At 35.5% G+C, this 17,704-nt stretch overlaps 1 protein-coding gene across 1 annotated transcript; it reads left to right on the plus strand.

Moving 5' to 3' along the window:
• The first annotated feature begins 8,017 nt into the window (after positions 1 to 8,017).
• On the plus strand, positions 8,018 to 16,680 carry LOC21392379 (sugar transporter ERD6-like 6). Its single transcript, XM_024169315.1, is given in 17 exon segments — positions 8,018 to 8,422; positions 8,512 to 8,574; positions 8,663 to 8,819; positions 8,863 to 8,957; positions 9,059 to 9,124; positions 9,238 to 9,313; positions 9,532 to 9,596; positions 9,685 to 9,777; positions 9,880 to 9,963; positions 10,065 to 10,149; positions 10,361 to 10,407; positions 10,495 to 10,557; positions 10,648 to 10,707; positions 10,861 to 10,926; positions 11,039 to 11,098; positions 16,256 to 16,370; positions 16,476 to 16,680. Coding segments are annotated over 17 exon segments (1,500 nt in total). The 5' UTR covers positions 8,018 to 8,230; the 3' UTR covers positions 16,589 to 16,680.
• Positions 16,681 to 17,704: the final 1,024 nt, after the last annotated feature.

The following is a 17,704-nucleotide window of genomic DNA, read 5'->3' on the forward strand; positions in this document are numbered from 1 at the left end:
TTTAAATTCCTTAGAATTATTTAAATGTACACGTCGGAAACATTTAGTAATAATTAATTAATTAATTAAACTAGGCACACTAATAAATCTTAATTACTTTAATTAATCTTGTTTAATTCTTCAAGGTGTTGCATTTTGTCTATCACCAAAACACTCTACAAAAGAATTGCAAGAAGAACTCGGAAAAGCAAGAGAAAGAACTCGAGAGAGAGAGGTGAAGAGTGTGTTCTTCCTTCACGTGGAGAACCCTTTATATAGGCTTTTGGGAAAGGGGTTTCGAAACAAGCAATTATGGGGCTTAATCTCACATTATTACGGGACAAAAACCATTGATTTCCCTCAAGATGAATCCGGCCACCTTTGTACACCAAGGTTCGGATTCTTATGAAGAAAACCGAAGCCATTAAGCTCACCATCAAGCCTAATTTGGTTTTCCTCCATTAAGTCTCATTACACACCTTTAAGCACACCATAAACAACATTAAGCTTAGGCCAAACGGCTGGAAGGTTTTGGGCCAAAAAAAAAAATTGCAAAACAAAGCCTGCACAGAGTGGGTTTTTCGGTCCGGCATTCATGTCCGCAGGTCGCAGGCGCACACATTGGGCCCCAAACCCGCCAGGACCGTGATTTGCACCCCCCATGCGCATGAGAGAGCCTCTCTACTATACATGCTTACCTAGGCTTCAAAGTGCAATCACTTATAAACACTACCAAGGCTTCATTTCTAGCTAATGTAGGATTTTTTGTAATTTTCAACTACCTTAACTATTCCAAGTGACATACTTAGAACATCAATTTCTCATTCACCCAATATCCATTTTGAGTGTATGAATACTTGATTTCGATCTCCTCGTGATAGAGAACACAAATCCATTGAGACTCGTTCCAAAATCTAATTGGGCCCCTTCCAAAATAGGCCTAAAAAAATGGGCCTTTAATATGGCTTAAAAAGCCATTTTTCAACAATCATCCACATGAATGAAAATTGACTGACGACGAGAAAAACACAAACTCGACACGGTGATAAAGCTCCACAGTCGATGCCTGCAAAGGATAGGTAGGCGTTAACCCTTAAACCTTCCCTTGTGAGAATATATTAACTTTACTGGCTGACCAGTAGACGCGATGTCTTTGAACTGTTCAGCCTTATGTAAATGTTAATATACCTCACACATACATCTTCCTGACACAGTTCTGTTCTCATGGTTATGTTCATTTTTGGCCATGAACATCTACCTAGTTCTGCAAGAGTTTCTAAAGAATTGAGCCCTCACAATTCTCCTTTGAAGCGGCCTCACTTCTCTCTCACATAGGTGATTTCTTAATAAAGAGTAACCCATATTACTCCGCTCGGATTCCTGACGTATCCGACGTATAAGAATCATTAAAAACTAATGTTTATCTTCTTCTCGTACGGGTTTCACTGTTATCATCATAGGAACAGGCCGGGGTTACCCTCACAGTGAACTCAGCTGGTCTATACAATTTAGTTGTCCCATTGAATCTAGATATCGGGATCTCCAATCAACTAGGTTAGGTTTCCACTCATTCGACCTATTTATTCCATGGGCTTCAGTCTCATTCCTTTTGATGTTTTTTCAACTTGATCTCTATTTAGTCCTTTGGTCAGCGGATCCGTAATAATGTCTTTCGACCTTATATAGTCAACGACTATAACTCCCATTGAGATCAATTGTCTAATAGTATTATGTCGACGACGTATAGGTCTAGACTTACCATTATACATCGTATTATGTGCTCTACCAATAGTTGATTGGCTATCACTGTGTATGCAAATTGCAGGTACAGGTTTTGGCCAATCCGGAATATCTTCCAAGAAATGTCTAAGCCATTCAGCTTTTTCGCCCCTTTTATCCAAAGCGACAAACTTTGCTTCCATCGTGGATCTAGTTATTACCATTTTCTTAGAGGATTTCCATGAAATAGCTGCACCACCCAAGGTGAATCCATATCCATTGGTAGCCTTAGAATCCTGTGTATCAGATATCCAACTTGCGTCAAAGTATCCTTCTAAAACAACAGGTTCTCTTATGTAATGCAGTCCATAGTCACAAGTATATCTTAAGTACCTTAGTAGTCTCACAATTGCTTTCCAATGGTCATCTTCTGGGTTACTCATGAATCTGCTCAATCTACTAACAGTGAAGACAATATCTGGTCTTGTATAGCTCATTAAGTACATCAGACTGCCAATCACTCTAGTATACTCCACCTGGCATATGCTTTCTCTTCTATTTTTGGATAGATGTTGACTTATATCAATAGGTGTTTTGGCTATACCAGAATCATCTTTATTAAACTTGTCAAGTATATTGTCCACGTAATGTGATTAAGTCAATATGAGACCATCAGGTACCCTTTTGATTTTGATCCCTAAAATCACATTAGCCGGTCCCATATCTTTTATGTCAAACCTTGAGTTTAACATGTGTTTGATAGATTTGACCATCCGATTATTGCTACCTACAATTATTATGTCATCTACATATAGACACAGAATGACATAACTGTCTTCTGTATTCTTGACATAAACACATTTGTCAAACTCGTTGATCTTGAATCCATTTTACATCATGACATCATTAAATTTCTTATGCCATTATTTTGGAGCTTATTTTAGTTCGTACAAAGACTTAACCAATTTACAGACTCTATTTTCTTGTCTTGAGCTGCACAACTCTCAGGTTGTTCCATGTAGATTTCTTCTTCTAGATCTCCATTTATAAAGGCTGTATTCACATCCATTTGATGAACTTCAAGATTCCGCAGCGCAACAATCGCTAGTATCATCCTTATAGATGTTATTCTCGTCACAGGAGAATACGTGTCAAAGTAATCAAGGCCTTCACGTTGTCTATAACCTTTTATTACTAGTCTGGCCTTATACTTGTCAATTGTTCCACCTGTCTTCATTTTCCGTGTTTAAAAATATTTAGAACCTAGTAGTTTATTTCCTGGTGGAAGGTCTACTAGGTCCCAAGTATGATTTTGTAAGATGAAATCTATCTCACTCTTTATGGCTTCTTTCCATAAAGGACCCTCAGTTGAGCTCACAGGTTCTTTATACGTTTAAGGTTCAGCCTCTAGCATATAGGTTAGAAAATTCGATCCGAAAGACTTTTTATCCTTGCCCTCTTACTTCATCTAGGCTCTTCCTCTGTTTCCACATTTTCATCGTTTTTAGAATTTTGACTACAATACTCTATGATAGTCTCAAAAATTTATTTTGACGAACTTGGCTCATCTTCCTTAGTCTTACATGGAAATACATGTTCAAAGAATGATGCATTCCTAGATTATATTATCCTGTTCTTGTGTATGTCAGGATTTTTAGACTCATGAATAAGGAACCGATATGCGGAACTGTTATGAGCATACCCAATGAAGATATAATCAACCGTTTTCAGACCTATCTTCATCTTCTTTGGCTTTCGTTCCATTACCTTGGCCAAAGACCCCCACACTTTTAAATATTTGTAGGAAGGTTTCCTCCCTTTCCACAATTTATAGGGGGTTTTATCGACTTTCTTACGCGAAACCCGATTTAATAGGTAATTAGCCGATAAAATGGCTTCCCCCCACATGTTCTGTGGCAACCCAGAACTTATTAACATTGCATTCATCATATCCATTAAGCTATAATTTTTCCGTTCAGTAATGCCATTCGATTGGGGAGAATATGGTGGTGTGACTTCGTAAATAATTTCATGTTATGCACAAAGCGCACTAAATGGTTCAACATATTCACCACCTCGGTCACTTCTTACCATCTTAATCTTTTTATTAAGTTGATTTTCAACTTCTTGCTTATAGATAGCAAATTTCTCTACAGCTTCATCTTTACTTTTTAGTAAATATACATAGCAATACTTTGTGCTATCATCAATGAAAGTGATAAAATACTTATTATCACCTCTAGTTTGAACAAACTTTAAGTCACAAACATCACTATGTATTAGATCATGTGATTCAATATTCCTTTCTATCGATTGGAATGATGACCTTGTTCGTTTTGCCTTTACACAAGTTTCACATTTACGTTTTGAATCTATACGAAATGCGGGTATGTGATCCAAGTTAATTAATCTACGTAAAGTATCATAATTAACATGTCCTAGTTTACCATGCCATAAGTTAGAAGACTCGCACATATAAATGGAAGACTCTTTCTTTTTATTCATTTTCTTAGGTTTTACAACTATGACATTCATTTTCCACATGCCACTCTTTACATAACCCCTCCCCACAAACATTCCCATCTTAGCCAAAACTATTTTATCGGCTTCAAACACCATCTTAAAGCCGTGCATGCTCAGCATCGTCCCGGATATGAGATTCTTCTGGATGTCGGGCACCTAAAGCATGTTGTGGAGCTTTACTTCCTTACCCGAGGTCATCTTCAAGAACACCATTCCCTGGCCCTTGATCACAGAAGTTGCAGAGTTGCCCATGAAAAGTTTTTCTCCAGTTTCCAACGGAACTAGATCAGTAAACTCAGCCCGGTCACAGCAAATATGTCTTGTAGCCCCAATATCGAGCCATCACTCCTTTGGATTGGAGTCGACCAAGTTCACTTCGGAGACCACAACAGACAAACTAATTTCGGACACTTCTTTGAAAATGGTGTCCACAACATTGGACTCTTTATCCTTGTTTCGCTTCGACAACCTGCAGTCCGCTGACTTATGCCCAACCTTGTTGCAATTGAAGCACTTCCCTTGGAATTTCTTCTTGACAATTCCCTTTGGTCCCAACTTGGATCCGGGCTTTCTTTTCTTTTTGGAGCTATCATGCTCCACCATATTAGCCTTAGCAGAGGTTGCGGTTGCATTGGAGTACTTCTTCTTTGTCCGCCTATTGTCTTCTTCAATACAAAGCCTGACAACCAATTGCTCAATGATAATCTCTTTCCTCTTGTGCATCAGATAGCTCTTGAACTCCTTCCATAAGGGGGGTAGCTTATCAACCAGTGCAGCTACCTGAAAAGATTCACTAATAGCCATTCCCTAAGCATGTATCTCGTGAATTATCAATTGGAGCTCTTGAACTTAACTAATAACAGTCTTCGAGTCCACCATCTTGTAATTCAGGAATTGGCCTGCTAAGAACTTCTTAGCACCCACGTCCTCGAACTTATATTTCTAGTCTAAAGATTCTCATAATTCCTTAGCTGTTTTCTTTGAGCTATACACGTTGTAAAGCCCATCAGTCAAGCCGTTCAGCACATAGGTCCGACACAAGAAGTCAGAATGGTTCCATGCATCAACCGCATTGAATGCTTGAGTATCCACTTCATCCTCTCTAATAGTAGGAGGATCATCTTTCAAGAATCTCGCTAGATTCAATGTTATCAGATAAAATAACATTTTTTATTGCCAAGTCTTAAAATTCATCCCACTGAATTTATCAGGCTTTTCATTGTGATTCACAGGAACCGAGACCAGCGAAGGCCGCGTAGAGGTCAAAGCAGGGGTTGGGACCGAGACAGACGTTTGTCCCACAGGTGACGGCTTAGGCATCATAGTGTTGCTTCTAGTAGGAACAACCACGTTTATGTTATCAGCCATTTCTAAAAATAAAATTTTCAAGTTAGTAAGGAAATTGGCAAAAATTTCCTACAATAAAAAACGTTGTTTTTTTCCTTTCCTCCAGCAAATTCCTCCTTTGTATAAATTCCGGATCTATTTTTTTTTTCTTGACTTATGCTTTAGATTTTTTTTCCTTTTGTTTTTTTTTTCTTTTTTCTTTTTTCTTTTCTTTTCCACAATTTATATAACTTGTGGAGCGCCCGTTTTTGACTAGTTATTTTCTTAAATGTTAAAACTGACTACTTGTTAAGCTTGTCCGTATGCATTTTATTTTATTTTTATTTAACTTAGCTAATTTTAAATACTATCTGAATTCATTTATTAAAAAAACTCATACAAAATATTTAGATTTGCCAATATTCATGTTCGATTTCTTGCTACTTATTAATTTACAGTTTCGGATCTTGCAAAAAATAACCAAATACCAAGGAGAGTTTTGGATAAGCTCTCAAACTTAAATGCTTTTAGGATAAGTAATTAGTTCGTTTGGTGCATTGGATAAGACGTGAGTTTGGGTAAATAATCTCAATCTCTTATGTATTTTTAGTATATCTATATAATACTTTTTTTTTTAAAAAAGGTGTATCAAATCTCATTGCGTGTGAGTTTGTCTTAAAATCAAACAAACGTTTATTCTCAATTTGAAAGTATACAAACACGTTATAACCCAGACACCCAGTCTAATTTAATATCACACCAAACACGTTATAGTATTAAAGCAAACCCATGTTATTTTAATTCGGTCAAATCTTTACCAAATCCTCCACAACAATCATATCCAAATTTTTATTTAAGTAAAGTTATTTTGGTATAATTATATAAGTCAGTCAACTTTTTGAACAACAATCACTCAAGGCTGCATTTGGTTAGGTGAAAAGAAAAAGAATAAAATGGAATAAAATCTAAATTTCATGTTTAGTTGAATTTATAAGAAACGAATGGTCATTTAAAATTCTCTCATCACATATGAGGAATAATTATTCTAAACTCTTTTCTTCATTTTTTTCCGTAATTACCCTTCAATATTTTAATATAATTACAATATATTATATAGTTGTTATATCTTATAATATGTAATATAATATAATATATAATAAAAATATTATAATATAATATATTATAATATATAATAGGATGATATAATAAAAGAGATATACATGAAGCAATCATCATTCACAATTATGCCACGTGTTCAGTTTGAAATTTATTTATTAAGGTGATGTTTGGTAGAGGAATTCGTTCTCTTATTCGAATTATAATTCGTGGTTCGTTACAGTATTTTTTTTCACAAAAAATACACATAAATCGAAAATAATTCTAATCACATGGTTCTAATCTATGAACCAAACAGACTCTAAGGTTCCGTTCATTTCGCTGATTCGAGTTTAGAATTTGAGTTTTTCTACAGTAAAAAGCTCTCACAAACAATCACATCTAACTTTTTTACTATAGTAAAAAACTTTCATATAAAGTCACATCTTAACTCAAATTTTAAACTCAAATCAGCGAAGTGAACGTGACCTAAAGGTTAGTCACCGCGTTGTAGTGCTTTGCTGGTCCCAATTGTACCTTTTTATTGAGCATGTAATGGCAGGCGTTGGATGCATATTATTGGTGCTGGTCCTCGATTTTCTAGCGGTCCAGGCAATAATTAGAAAATAACCCTTCAAAAAGAAAAAAAATATCCAGTATGCATTTACATGGTTCACACGTTTAACACGCTTTGATATAACAGTGGAGGGAAATATCTCGTAGTTGACTTATATTGTATAATAATAATTATATTATATTATATTATATTTTATATATTATATTAATTATATTAATATATAAAATATTATCATTATAATTTTATCAACATAAAAATATTCATATTCTATTGCATAACATTCTTAAAATTACAATTAAATAATTGAATCAACATTTTTTTATATTTTATTATCATTATATTACTATTATCATTATGATTTTCTGCAAGCAAACGCACCAATAAGTGGGCATGTTCTTTTATCCAAAAAAATTTTAAAAAAGACAACTAAAGTTTTAACTTTATTTAAGTTCATATTCTTTTAAGTTTCAACTTTATTCAGTTTTACTCAACTTTATTTAAGTTCTAATTTTAACTCAAGTTATAATTCAAATTTAACTCAAAAACTACACTCAAATTATACTCTAAAAGAACAACCCTAAATAACTCAACATGTGTTGTTTGGTTTTTTTAATTTATTTTAATGGGAACCTTTTTTCTATCAACAAAGAATACTGTTATTTTTTTGGCATTTAAGAATTGTACACGTGGCACAAGGCCATAGGCTAATAGTATCTGCACGATACTCAAGGTAACGTCGTGACTAGCAATTAGTAACAGCTAACGGCTGGTCCATGTCGCACACATGACAGATTTACAGCGAAGACCATCACGCCATAAAGCCGACGACGAAACACAAAACAGACGCCAATATTAGCACCTTCGTTTCTCAAACAGACATACATATTACATACATTTTTGGAAGGCTTTCTTTTTTTTTGTCTCTCTGGGGACTTTTCACAAACACCTTTTGCGCGGTTTTTGGATTTGATCGTTAGGTAAGGGTTCTTGTGAATCTGTAGTAGACCGAAAATGAGTTTCAGAGACGAGAATGAAGAATCAAGGGATCTCAGAAAGCCATTTCTCCACACCGGAAGCTGGTATCGCATGGGTTCGAGGCAATCCAGTATGCTGGGCTCGTCCCAGGCCATCCGCGATAGCTCCATCTCCGTCGTCGCCTGCGTTCTCATCGTCGCTTTGGGTCCAATCCAATTCGGATTCACCGTAAGTTATTCATTCGCCAGTTTCGATCTTTTCTATGTTGTTTTGTTCTGTTTTTGTTTGTGTTTTTTATTTGATTTTGAATTCCCCAGGGTGGTTATTCCTCGCCAACACAATCAGCAATCACCAAGGATCTTGGACTTACAGTCCCGGAGGTTTGAATCTCAGTTGCTTAGAATCATGTTCATGCATATGGGAAAAAAAAATGTGTTGTTTTGATTTTCTAATGGATTTTTGGGTCAGTTTTCTCTGTTTGGTTCTTTATCAAATGTAGGTGCCATGGTTGGGGCAATAGCCAGCGGTCAAATAGCTGAGTGTATTGGTCGAAAAGGAGTAAGAATGCATAAATCTCCTATTGTGTTTCTTTCAAGAGTCATAATTACTTCTTTTCCCAATTTGGGGAGCAGACATATGCAAAATTGCTCGTGTTTGTCTTCAATAATTTATTTATTTATTTATTTATTTTTCATAGGATTCTTCTTTTCTCTACATGGGAAGATTGTTGGAAGGATTTGGCGTGGGGATATTCTCATACACTGTATGTTTCAGTTTTGATGTTTATTTTGTTTATTTGTTTATTTTTTTCAAATTTTTAGTGGAAAGAGATTTCGGAGTTTCAATTTCTCTGTTAATCTGCAGGTGCCTGTATATATAGCTGAGATAGCACCTCAAAACTTGAGAGGCAGTTTGGGTTCGGTGAATCAGGTTTGTATGCTTAATGGTTTATTTCAATTATCATTTGGTGTTATTTATGATCTTTGCTATTATAAACTTTAATCGATTGATATACTAGTTTACTTTATTATCTTTTACTGTAGCTCTCAGTAACCATTGGGATAATGCTTGCTTACCTGCTAGGACTTTTTGTTCCATGGAGAATACTAGCAGTTTTGGGTAATCCAACGACTTGCCATATCTCTTGTTGGAAATTCTTCTTGAAATTTTCTCTTCGATTTTTTTTTTTCATCACAAATATGATTTCTTTCTTATTTGGATTCAGATGATCTTTGTTAAATTTAGGTTTAATTTGCTCTGTAACTTTGAGTCCTAGTTAAAAGGCCTTTTGCTTTTTAACACACTTTTCAAAGCTGATGGAACTCCGCAACCTGCAGGAACACTGCCCTGTATAATACTAATACCTGGACTGTTCTTCATTCCAGAATCTCCTCGGTGGCTTGTAAGTTGCATGAAATTGGTATTCTTACTCAGTCTTGGTTACTTTTTTTTACAGCTTAATTTTGCATTTTTTTGGAACCCCAATCCAGGCAAAAATGGGCATGATGGAAGATTTCGAAGCCTCTTTGCAAGTTCTCCGGGGATTTGATGCTGATATTACTGTTGAAGTGAACGAAATTAAGGTAGAACCATTCCAATGTTTGCAATTCAATTTTGAGAAACTCCGCATTATGTACCTTACATTTAATCTAATCTGGCATTGCATTTATGTGTAAAATGCGCAGAGGGCTGTAGCATCATCAGCAGGCAAAAGAACGACAATCCGATTTGCGCAGCTCAAACAAAGAAGATACTGGCTACCTCTAATGGTATCAATTGTTTTCAGGAATATTTAGGTGTCCATTTGCCTATCACGTGGCCTAACTTATGCCGTTGTTGAGAACCTAACTGCTTTTTGCACGTGCTTCAGATTGGAATAGGATTACTTGTACTGCAACAGATTAGTGGAATTAACGGCGTTTTATTCTATTCAAGTACCATTTTTGAAGCTGCTGGTGAGCACAAGCCTTTTTTACATCTAATTTGGAAGAACTAAGTAGGGATGTTGTGTGAAACAAAATCCTTAAATTAGTATATAGCTTGTATATTAATAAGGGGCCCTCTATTTTGCTTCTGTTATGTATATCTTGTATTGACAGCAGAAAAATTATCTTATCTGCTTAGATTTCACCTCAACTGGATCTTATTCATTCCTTTATTTGACAGGGGTGAAATCGAGTAATGCCGCAACATTTGGTCTTGGGGCTATTCAGGTAGAGCCATAAGATTACTTACTTGCAAATGAAGTTTTTAACTTCACGCAATAGTTATTATTATAATGAGGATTTGTGTTCAATTAGGTTGTAGCTACTGCAGTGACTACATGGTTGGCGGACAAAGCGGGCCGCAGGCTTCTTCTTATTGTGGGTTTGACCAGTTTTCCACGGTTCAGTCATTAAATAATTTTCTATTTTAAGAACTGTAAATGAGAAGTTCTTCACATCCTTTCGCAGGTTTCATCTGCTGGAATGACAATTAGCCTCCTTGTCGTTGCAGTAGCATTCTTTCTAAAGGTACTAGATATAATGAAGTCACTTTGTTTCCCTCTATTTTTGTTGACTGTCACATCTGTGAAAAGTTTCTGCTTGATCTGTTTGCCTTCTCTAAAATTTTCCATGATATACCTGTGAACTCTAAAATTTTTCCATTTTTTACGTAATTCACAGGATTCTGTATCGAGTGATTCTAGTTTATATAGCGCACTTAGCATCATATCAGTGGTTGGAGTTGTGGTATGTATTTTTTTTTTTTTTTTCAGTAATAACAATTCATGCAGCAGTTTTGGTTTTGTCAACGGGTTAAAAATTTTGGACTGTCTTTCTAATCCACTCTTCTGTTTTTTAGGCCATGGTAGTCACCTTCTCATTGGGTATTGGAGCTATTCCATGGATTATAATGTCCGAGGTATGGGTTTCTTGTTGCCTTCTTTCTGGCTTTTATGCTAGATTTTAAAGATCTAAACACAATCTAAATAGGATCAAAAATAATAATTTAGCCAAAAATATAAAAATACCATATAAACTTATTTGGGATTTAGGCATACAGTGTTACCTCTTCCTCCGATGGGCAGCGGAGACAAGGTCGCCAGAAAATGTCAATGGCCAGCCGGAATCATTGAGAACCTGCAAAGCAAAAGGAAGTAAAGGGCAAGAGGAGCATGAACTCCTCCCTGTCTCTCCCTCTCTGTGTTCATTCGGCCACAGGCCTAAAGCCCCCCACGCACACCACACAAAGAAAAACAAAGGGTGGCTCATTATATAACCAGATAGGCCTAAGGGCTTTAAGCAATATTCAATGGAGAGGATATTTGGTCGAATGGGCTGACCAAATATTATGAGATAGAGGAAGCTCAAATGCCTCAAGCGAGTTAATAAAACAAGTGTCCATCCTATAATGGACCGATATTTAACATACATGCATGTGTTAATTCATATTAACACAGTTGTCCATAAGAGGTTTTAATTAATTACAGAGTGAATTATTATGATTATGAAAGTCCACATAAAAATATTCTAACAATCTCCCACTTGGACGACATAATCATACAACAAACATTCACTCATCACAGCATTAGCATCAACTAAGAATCTCACATAATAAACAGAAGCCCAAAACAATTATACATAATAACGTATCGATAGGATACAATCATTATACATAATTAGGCACTAGAGATTCATCGAAACATGACGACAACTTTAATATATGGATCAAAAACAATGATAGAGACTAACAACTAGATGTCTCTTTTCAACTCGTCACTTTGCCAACTAAAAAGTGTGTCAACACAACATCACACATAAAGTGACAGATCCATAAATACGCATGTATTATTTGAGGTATAAGCAATCCTTATCAATAACATGTCACACACAAATGGCAGTAAACTCCCACTAACTCAACACAACTACAGGCTCCTTACAATCCCGAGTGGGATGCGTGTTCTTAAAACACCTAATAGGTAGGCCTTTAGTGGAACCGCCAACATGTTGTTTATAGGCGTGTTTTCAATAACGATGAGGCATTTTACAATTTCTCTTCACAAAATAGAACACACTATCATTATGCTTGAGTGGACAATGCTCATGGTGTTCTAAGAGAAATATACTATTATGGAACTTTCACAACACAGCTTCAGCCGGTCCAGAAATGGAGTGAACTACTCCTAATGCTGAAACAAGGTTCCACAATTACATCACACAAATAGCCTCACGATATGCCACATACTCCGCATCACAGTCAAGGACGCTACAAGTGTCTATTTGACACTTTTCAACAAAGTAGCTCCTCCTTTTATCATTTATGCAGCCTGTATAATCGGCATCACGAGATCCAACTGCAACAAAAATGTTGGTTTGCCGATACACAACTATCTGATACTTCATTCCCAGTTAATTCAATAATAATAACAACAATCACTCAAGTACCGAATTTGCACGTCAACAACAAACTCAATAATGAGACGTGTGCATACTTAAGCATACATCAGGCTGCTAAACACGTAAGCATATGGACATTACAGCTTTGAGAGTTTGTCACTTTAACAAACAATGCTTACTAGAAGAACAAGAATGCATACTGAATCTGTTCGAAATAAGAACAATATAGGTTTTCTAAGACGACCACAAAATGCACTTATTCTTGTCACGGAGAATCTACATGCCTAGAACATAAGAGGCTTTTTTCAAGATTCTCAAACTAGGGTGACTAGGCAACATGCTATTCGTCTTAACCAGCAAGTCAGAATCATTAGGCGCGAGCAAGTTGTCACCGACATGAAAAATAAAAACATGCAACTGCTCCCACTGACCATACACATATGCATTTATCAACAACGTTCTCCATAAAGCTAATTTTAGTGACTGTCTCATCCTAAAATTGAGACGCTACTGCCTAGGTGTTATCCATACACTCTCACTCATCATAGGGTTTCTCAACACATTAGTGGAGCTAGGAAACACACCCACTCTCAAGGCTATGTCAGTTCTAACACTACGAATTCATACAGAGAGATCCACACCATTAATGATAACTTGTCCCATTTAGCGTCAAGATAGCGGAGATGCAAGGATTGTTCAAGGCTAAAAAAAACAACATGGGCAACCAACAATAGGCATGTAAAATAAGATCATGCAATTTGCCCTTTACTTAGCCTTCCCAATGATCTAAGCCAATATGATCATTGTGTGCTAGAGTCCATTGAGCAAGAATATAACTCTTTCGCAAGTAAGGACAATTCATCAAACATCACAACCAAATGCATCAATCCACCACTGATAGGGTAGTAAAGATTATGCGGTTCATGACATCCAAGAAACTTCCTTCATCGATCTAAGCATCCTATCAAACAATTAATTATCGATAGGATAATTTAGTTGCACGTATGGATCTTAGCAATATGGTAAATACATACATTTATCCTTCACACTCCAATATATTATTTAACCATAATATGAGTTTAGTGATTATGTAAGTTCATATATAATCATTCATAATATTCTCCCACTTGGACTGCATAATCTAAAACATGATACTCATATAATACAAAATGTCAAATAATAATATGTAACCAAAATACATGGATAAAGACAACAAGCTTAAGCTAAAACAAGACTCAAGTGTCCTACCAAGCAATAAAACTATCGATAGGATAATTCCATTACCCGTATGGACTTTCAGAACATAATCAACAAATTAAGTTTATCCATATAATCTCACAATTTATTATTTGATACTAGTATGTGAGTCAGTAATTATGCTAATCCACAAAAATGTTTCTAATTTTCTCCCACTTGGATAGCATAATCGAAAAACATGACACTCACATATAATACAAAATGTCAAATAATAATGATAGCAATAATAAATAAATTATGGATAAACTTATAGCTTAAGCTTTATAATAGCACATGAGTTTCTAATTAAAATTTTCATTCTCACTTTAACACAAAAGAGACCATGTATGCCTATATAAATAATTAGGCATTAAAACATTAAACACAAAATGGGCATTCTAAAATTTGAACAAACATCCATATTATATGTATAAATTTTATTTATCAAAATATCAAATTATATGGGAGAACAAATAAAATATGACCATATAATATGGAATAACAAACATGCCCCAAAATTTTCGGTGTCTAAATAGTGAGAATTAAGACTACCCAGAAAATATATGAAAATTATTACAATAAACAAATATTTAAATAAAAATATTTCTAGTAGCTCATGTGCATCCATGTAAGGAGTGTGTGTATCCTAATGCCATTTTTCAAAAGGAAATGTTAAATTTTGTGGGAGAGCTCCGTAACATAATAACCGAGACAATTTGAGATGTTTAGACTCACGACAGGCGAGCACATATACATTCACTATTGTCGAATTCTCACAATTAAATATGCCACATAATAACAACAACATAATACAAATTCTATGGCATTAATCATCAAACAAATTGTATACGAAATGCCCTATAAAAAATTGGTTTGAAAATTGTGAGAATTAGTCACCCATAAAAATATAAAATCAATAAAATGAAAATATAAAGAACATGATTTTATGGTGGCCCAAACCCAAAATAAATCATTTAATTGGGTAGGAAATGAAAAACGGACCACAACGGTGAAAACGGCAGTCAAAACAGAGTTAAAATTACAAAATAAGGCAGAATTTAGCCCAAAAATGGATCTCACGCGCACCACCTAAGCGTTGACGCGCGGTTGATACCCATGCTAATGCACGCTTGACACGCGCGCTGACGCGCGCCTGACACGCGCATTGATGCGCACACTGACGCTAGGTCCCACGCGCGCCACCTAAGAGCTGACGCGCACACTAACGCGTTTTCTTTTTCTCTGGTCGTCTTCTACCTTGAGACGGGTCAAAAGCCCTGTTTTAAACCCGATTCCAACCCGAAAATTCAAATGGGCATAACTTCCCTATCTATAACTCTGTTTTTGATGATTCTAAAGGGATTTTTCTCTAAATTTCGTGCTCTTTCATATTCTGGGATTAATTTTTCTCAACAAGGCCTAAAAATTAGACCCCTAAAAACCCCTAACCGGCCATTTTTAAAGGTTCAAAACACAGTGAATCCGGCCAAATCGACCCACGAAACTCAAAGAAATCATCACCCAAAAGCCATATTCGAAGTGGGTAACCTCAAAATAACGTTTCCTTGAGCCAAAATACGGATTCAAATTTTGGATTTTTCTTCCACCAAAAATGGAAAAATCCAAAAATACATAGCTCTAAACCCAAATAAGATTGCTCTGATACCATTTACTAGATTTTAATGATCTAAACACTATCTAAATAGGATCAAAAATAATAATCTAGCCAAAAATACGAAAATGCCATATAAACTTATTTGGGATTTAGGCATACAGTGTTACGTCTTCCTCCGGTGGACAGCGGAGACAAGGTCGCCGGAAAACGTCAATAGCCGGCCGGAATCATTGAGAACCTGCAAAGCAAAAGGAAGTAAAGGGCAAAAGGAGCATGAACTCCTCCCTGTCTCTCCCTCTCTGTGTTCATTCGGCCACAGGCCTAAAGCCCCCCACGCACACCACACAAAGAAAAACAAAGGGTGGCTCATTATATAACCAGATAGGCCTAAGGGCTTTAAGCAAGATTTAATGGAGAGGGTATTTGGTCTAATGGGCTAACTAAATATTATGAGATAGAGGGAGCTCAAATGCCTCAAGCAAGTTAATAAAACAATTGTCCATATGATGTTTTAATTAATTACAGAGTGAATTATTATGATTATGGAAGTCCACATGAAAATATTCCAACTGGATTATAATGTCCGAGGTATGGGTTTCTTGTTGCCTTCTTTCTGGCTTTTATCGTTTCCGTGATTGAAAAAGTCGGAGTGATTAGTTGTTCTGTGCTCTACAACAATATGATCTTGTAATGACATTTCCCCGACAGGTAGTCATAAGGCTTCCAAATTTGAGCCATACACTGAAGTTTCTAGTATAATCCTTTGAGATATTCAATTGTTGCAACTACTTCTTCTGGGTTCATTTTTTTTCCATGGATTTGGTGATGCAGATTCTTCCGGTCAATATTAAAGGCCTTGCTGGAAGTGTAGCAACACTTGCCAACTGGTTTACTGCGTGGGTGGTTACAATGACTGCAAATTTGCTCTTGAATTGGAGCAGTGGAGGTGTGCCTCTCTCTCTCTCTATATATATATATATGTGTGTGTGTGTGTGTGTGTGTGTGTGTGTGTTGGAAAGACAGTTAATATGTGAATGTGTTGTCTCATCAGGAACCTTCACCATTTACATGATTGTGAGTGCTTTCACCGTGGTATTTGTTACAATTTGGGTTCCGGAGACAAAAGGAAGAACATTGGAAGAAATCCAATGGTCCTTCAGATGAGGTTTCCTTTCCGCTTTTATTTCATTTTTGTTTCTCTGTTAGAAATGATCACGGATACTCTGCATTGAATATGTAATTTTTTTTTGGGTGGGGGGGGGGGGGGGGGGGGCGCATAAAAGCAGGAGTCTTCTTCAGCCTGCACGTAGTGGTTGCTATATTACTCCGTTGTATGATTGTATCTCCTTTACACAGTTGTAACTCGTATAAAATTGTTGAATAAGAAACAGAGACAGAAAAGACAGATTGTGTATTTGAACTTAAGCGTCATATGCCCCGTTCGAAAAGAGAGTTGAGTAGATTTTATGCAATAAACTCACAAATTCTATGAGTAACAACAATGTGCCCATATTGAAATCTAAAAAGTATAAATGAATAAATAAATAAAAGGGATAAAATTATTTTGGTTCTATTTGTTATAGCAAAACATCTCGTTAGTATCATATTTTTAATAATATTAAAACGGTACTTTCACTTTTAAAAATATTCTTTTAGTACCATTCACTATAACATTCTCACTAATTAACAACACATTACTAATTTTTTAAAATTAGAAAATACTTTAAAACATTTAAAAATTAAAAAATCAAAATAAGTTAAAATGTTTTAATAAAATATTTGTGAAGTTATTAGTTTATACTTAATTAATGAAAATGACATTTTAGACATTGTTATGTTTTATGCCCTCGTTTCTTATTTTGGACAGTCTACACTCCAATAGATTCGAACATGCACGTGGTACATGGATCCCCATGGCCTATGTGGAAAGCGACAATGTCAGTAGAGATTATTGCAAACAAGATTTTAAGAGATATAGGGCCTGTTTGTTTGTATTTTCATTTTCATTTTTCACGGTTTTCAAAGTAAAAAAATGAAAACGGGTGTTAAAAACGTGGTTGGTGTAATTTTTTTTTAAAAACAAAACCAAAAACGTTTTTGTCTTTTTATGAAAATCAGAAAACGAAAAAAAGGTGTTTTCATTTTCTCGTTTTCGTTTTCTGTTTTCTGAAAAACGAATTTCTCTTTTTTTTTTTTTTCATTTTCTTCCATCTTTTCTGAAACCGTTTTTGTATTATATATGTTTATTTAATATATTTATTTAATATATTATTATTTAAT

Source organism: Morus notabilis, unplaced genomic scaffold (assembly GCF_000414095.1).
Source record: "Morus notabilis unplaced genomic scaffold, ASM41409v2 Scaffold37, whole genome shotgun sequence".
Classification (NCBI taxonomy): Eukaryota; Viridiplantae; Streptophyta; class Magnoliopsida; order Rosales; family Moraceae; genus Morus; species Morus notabilis.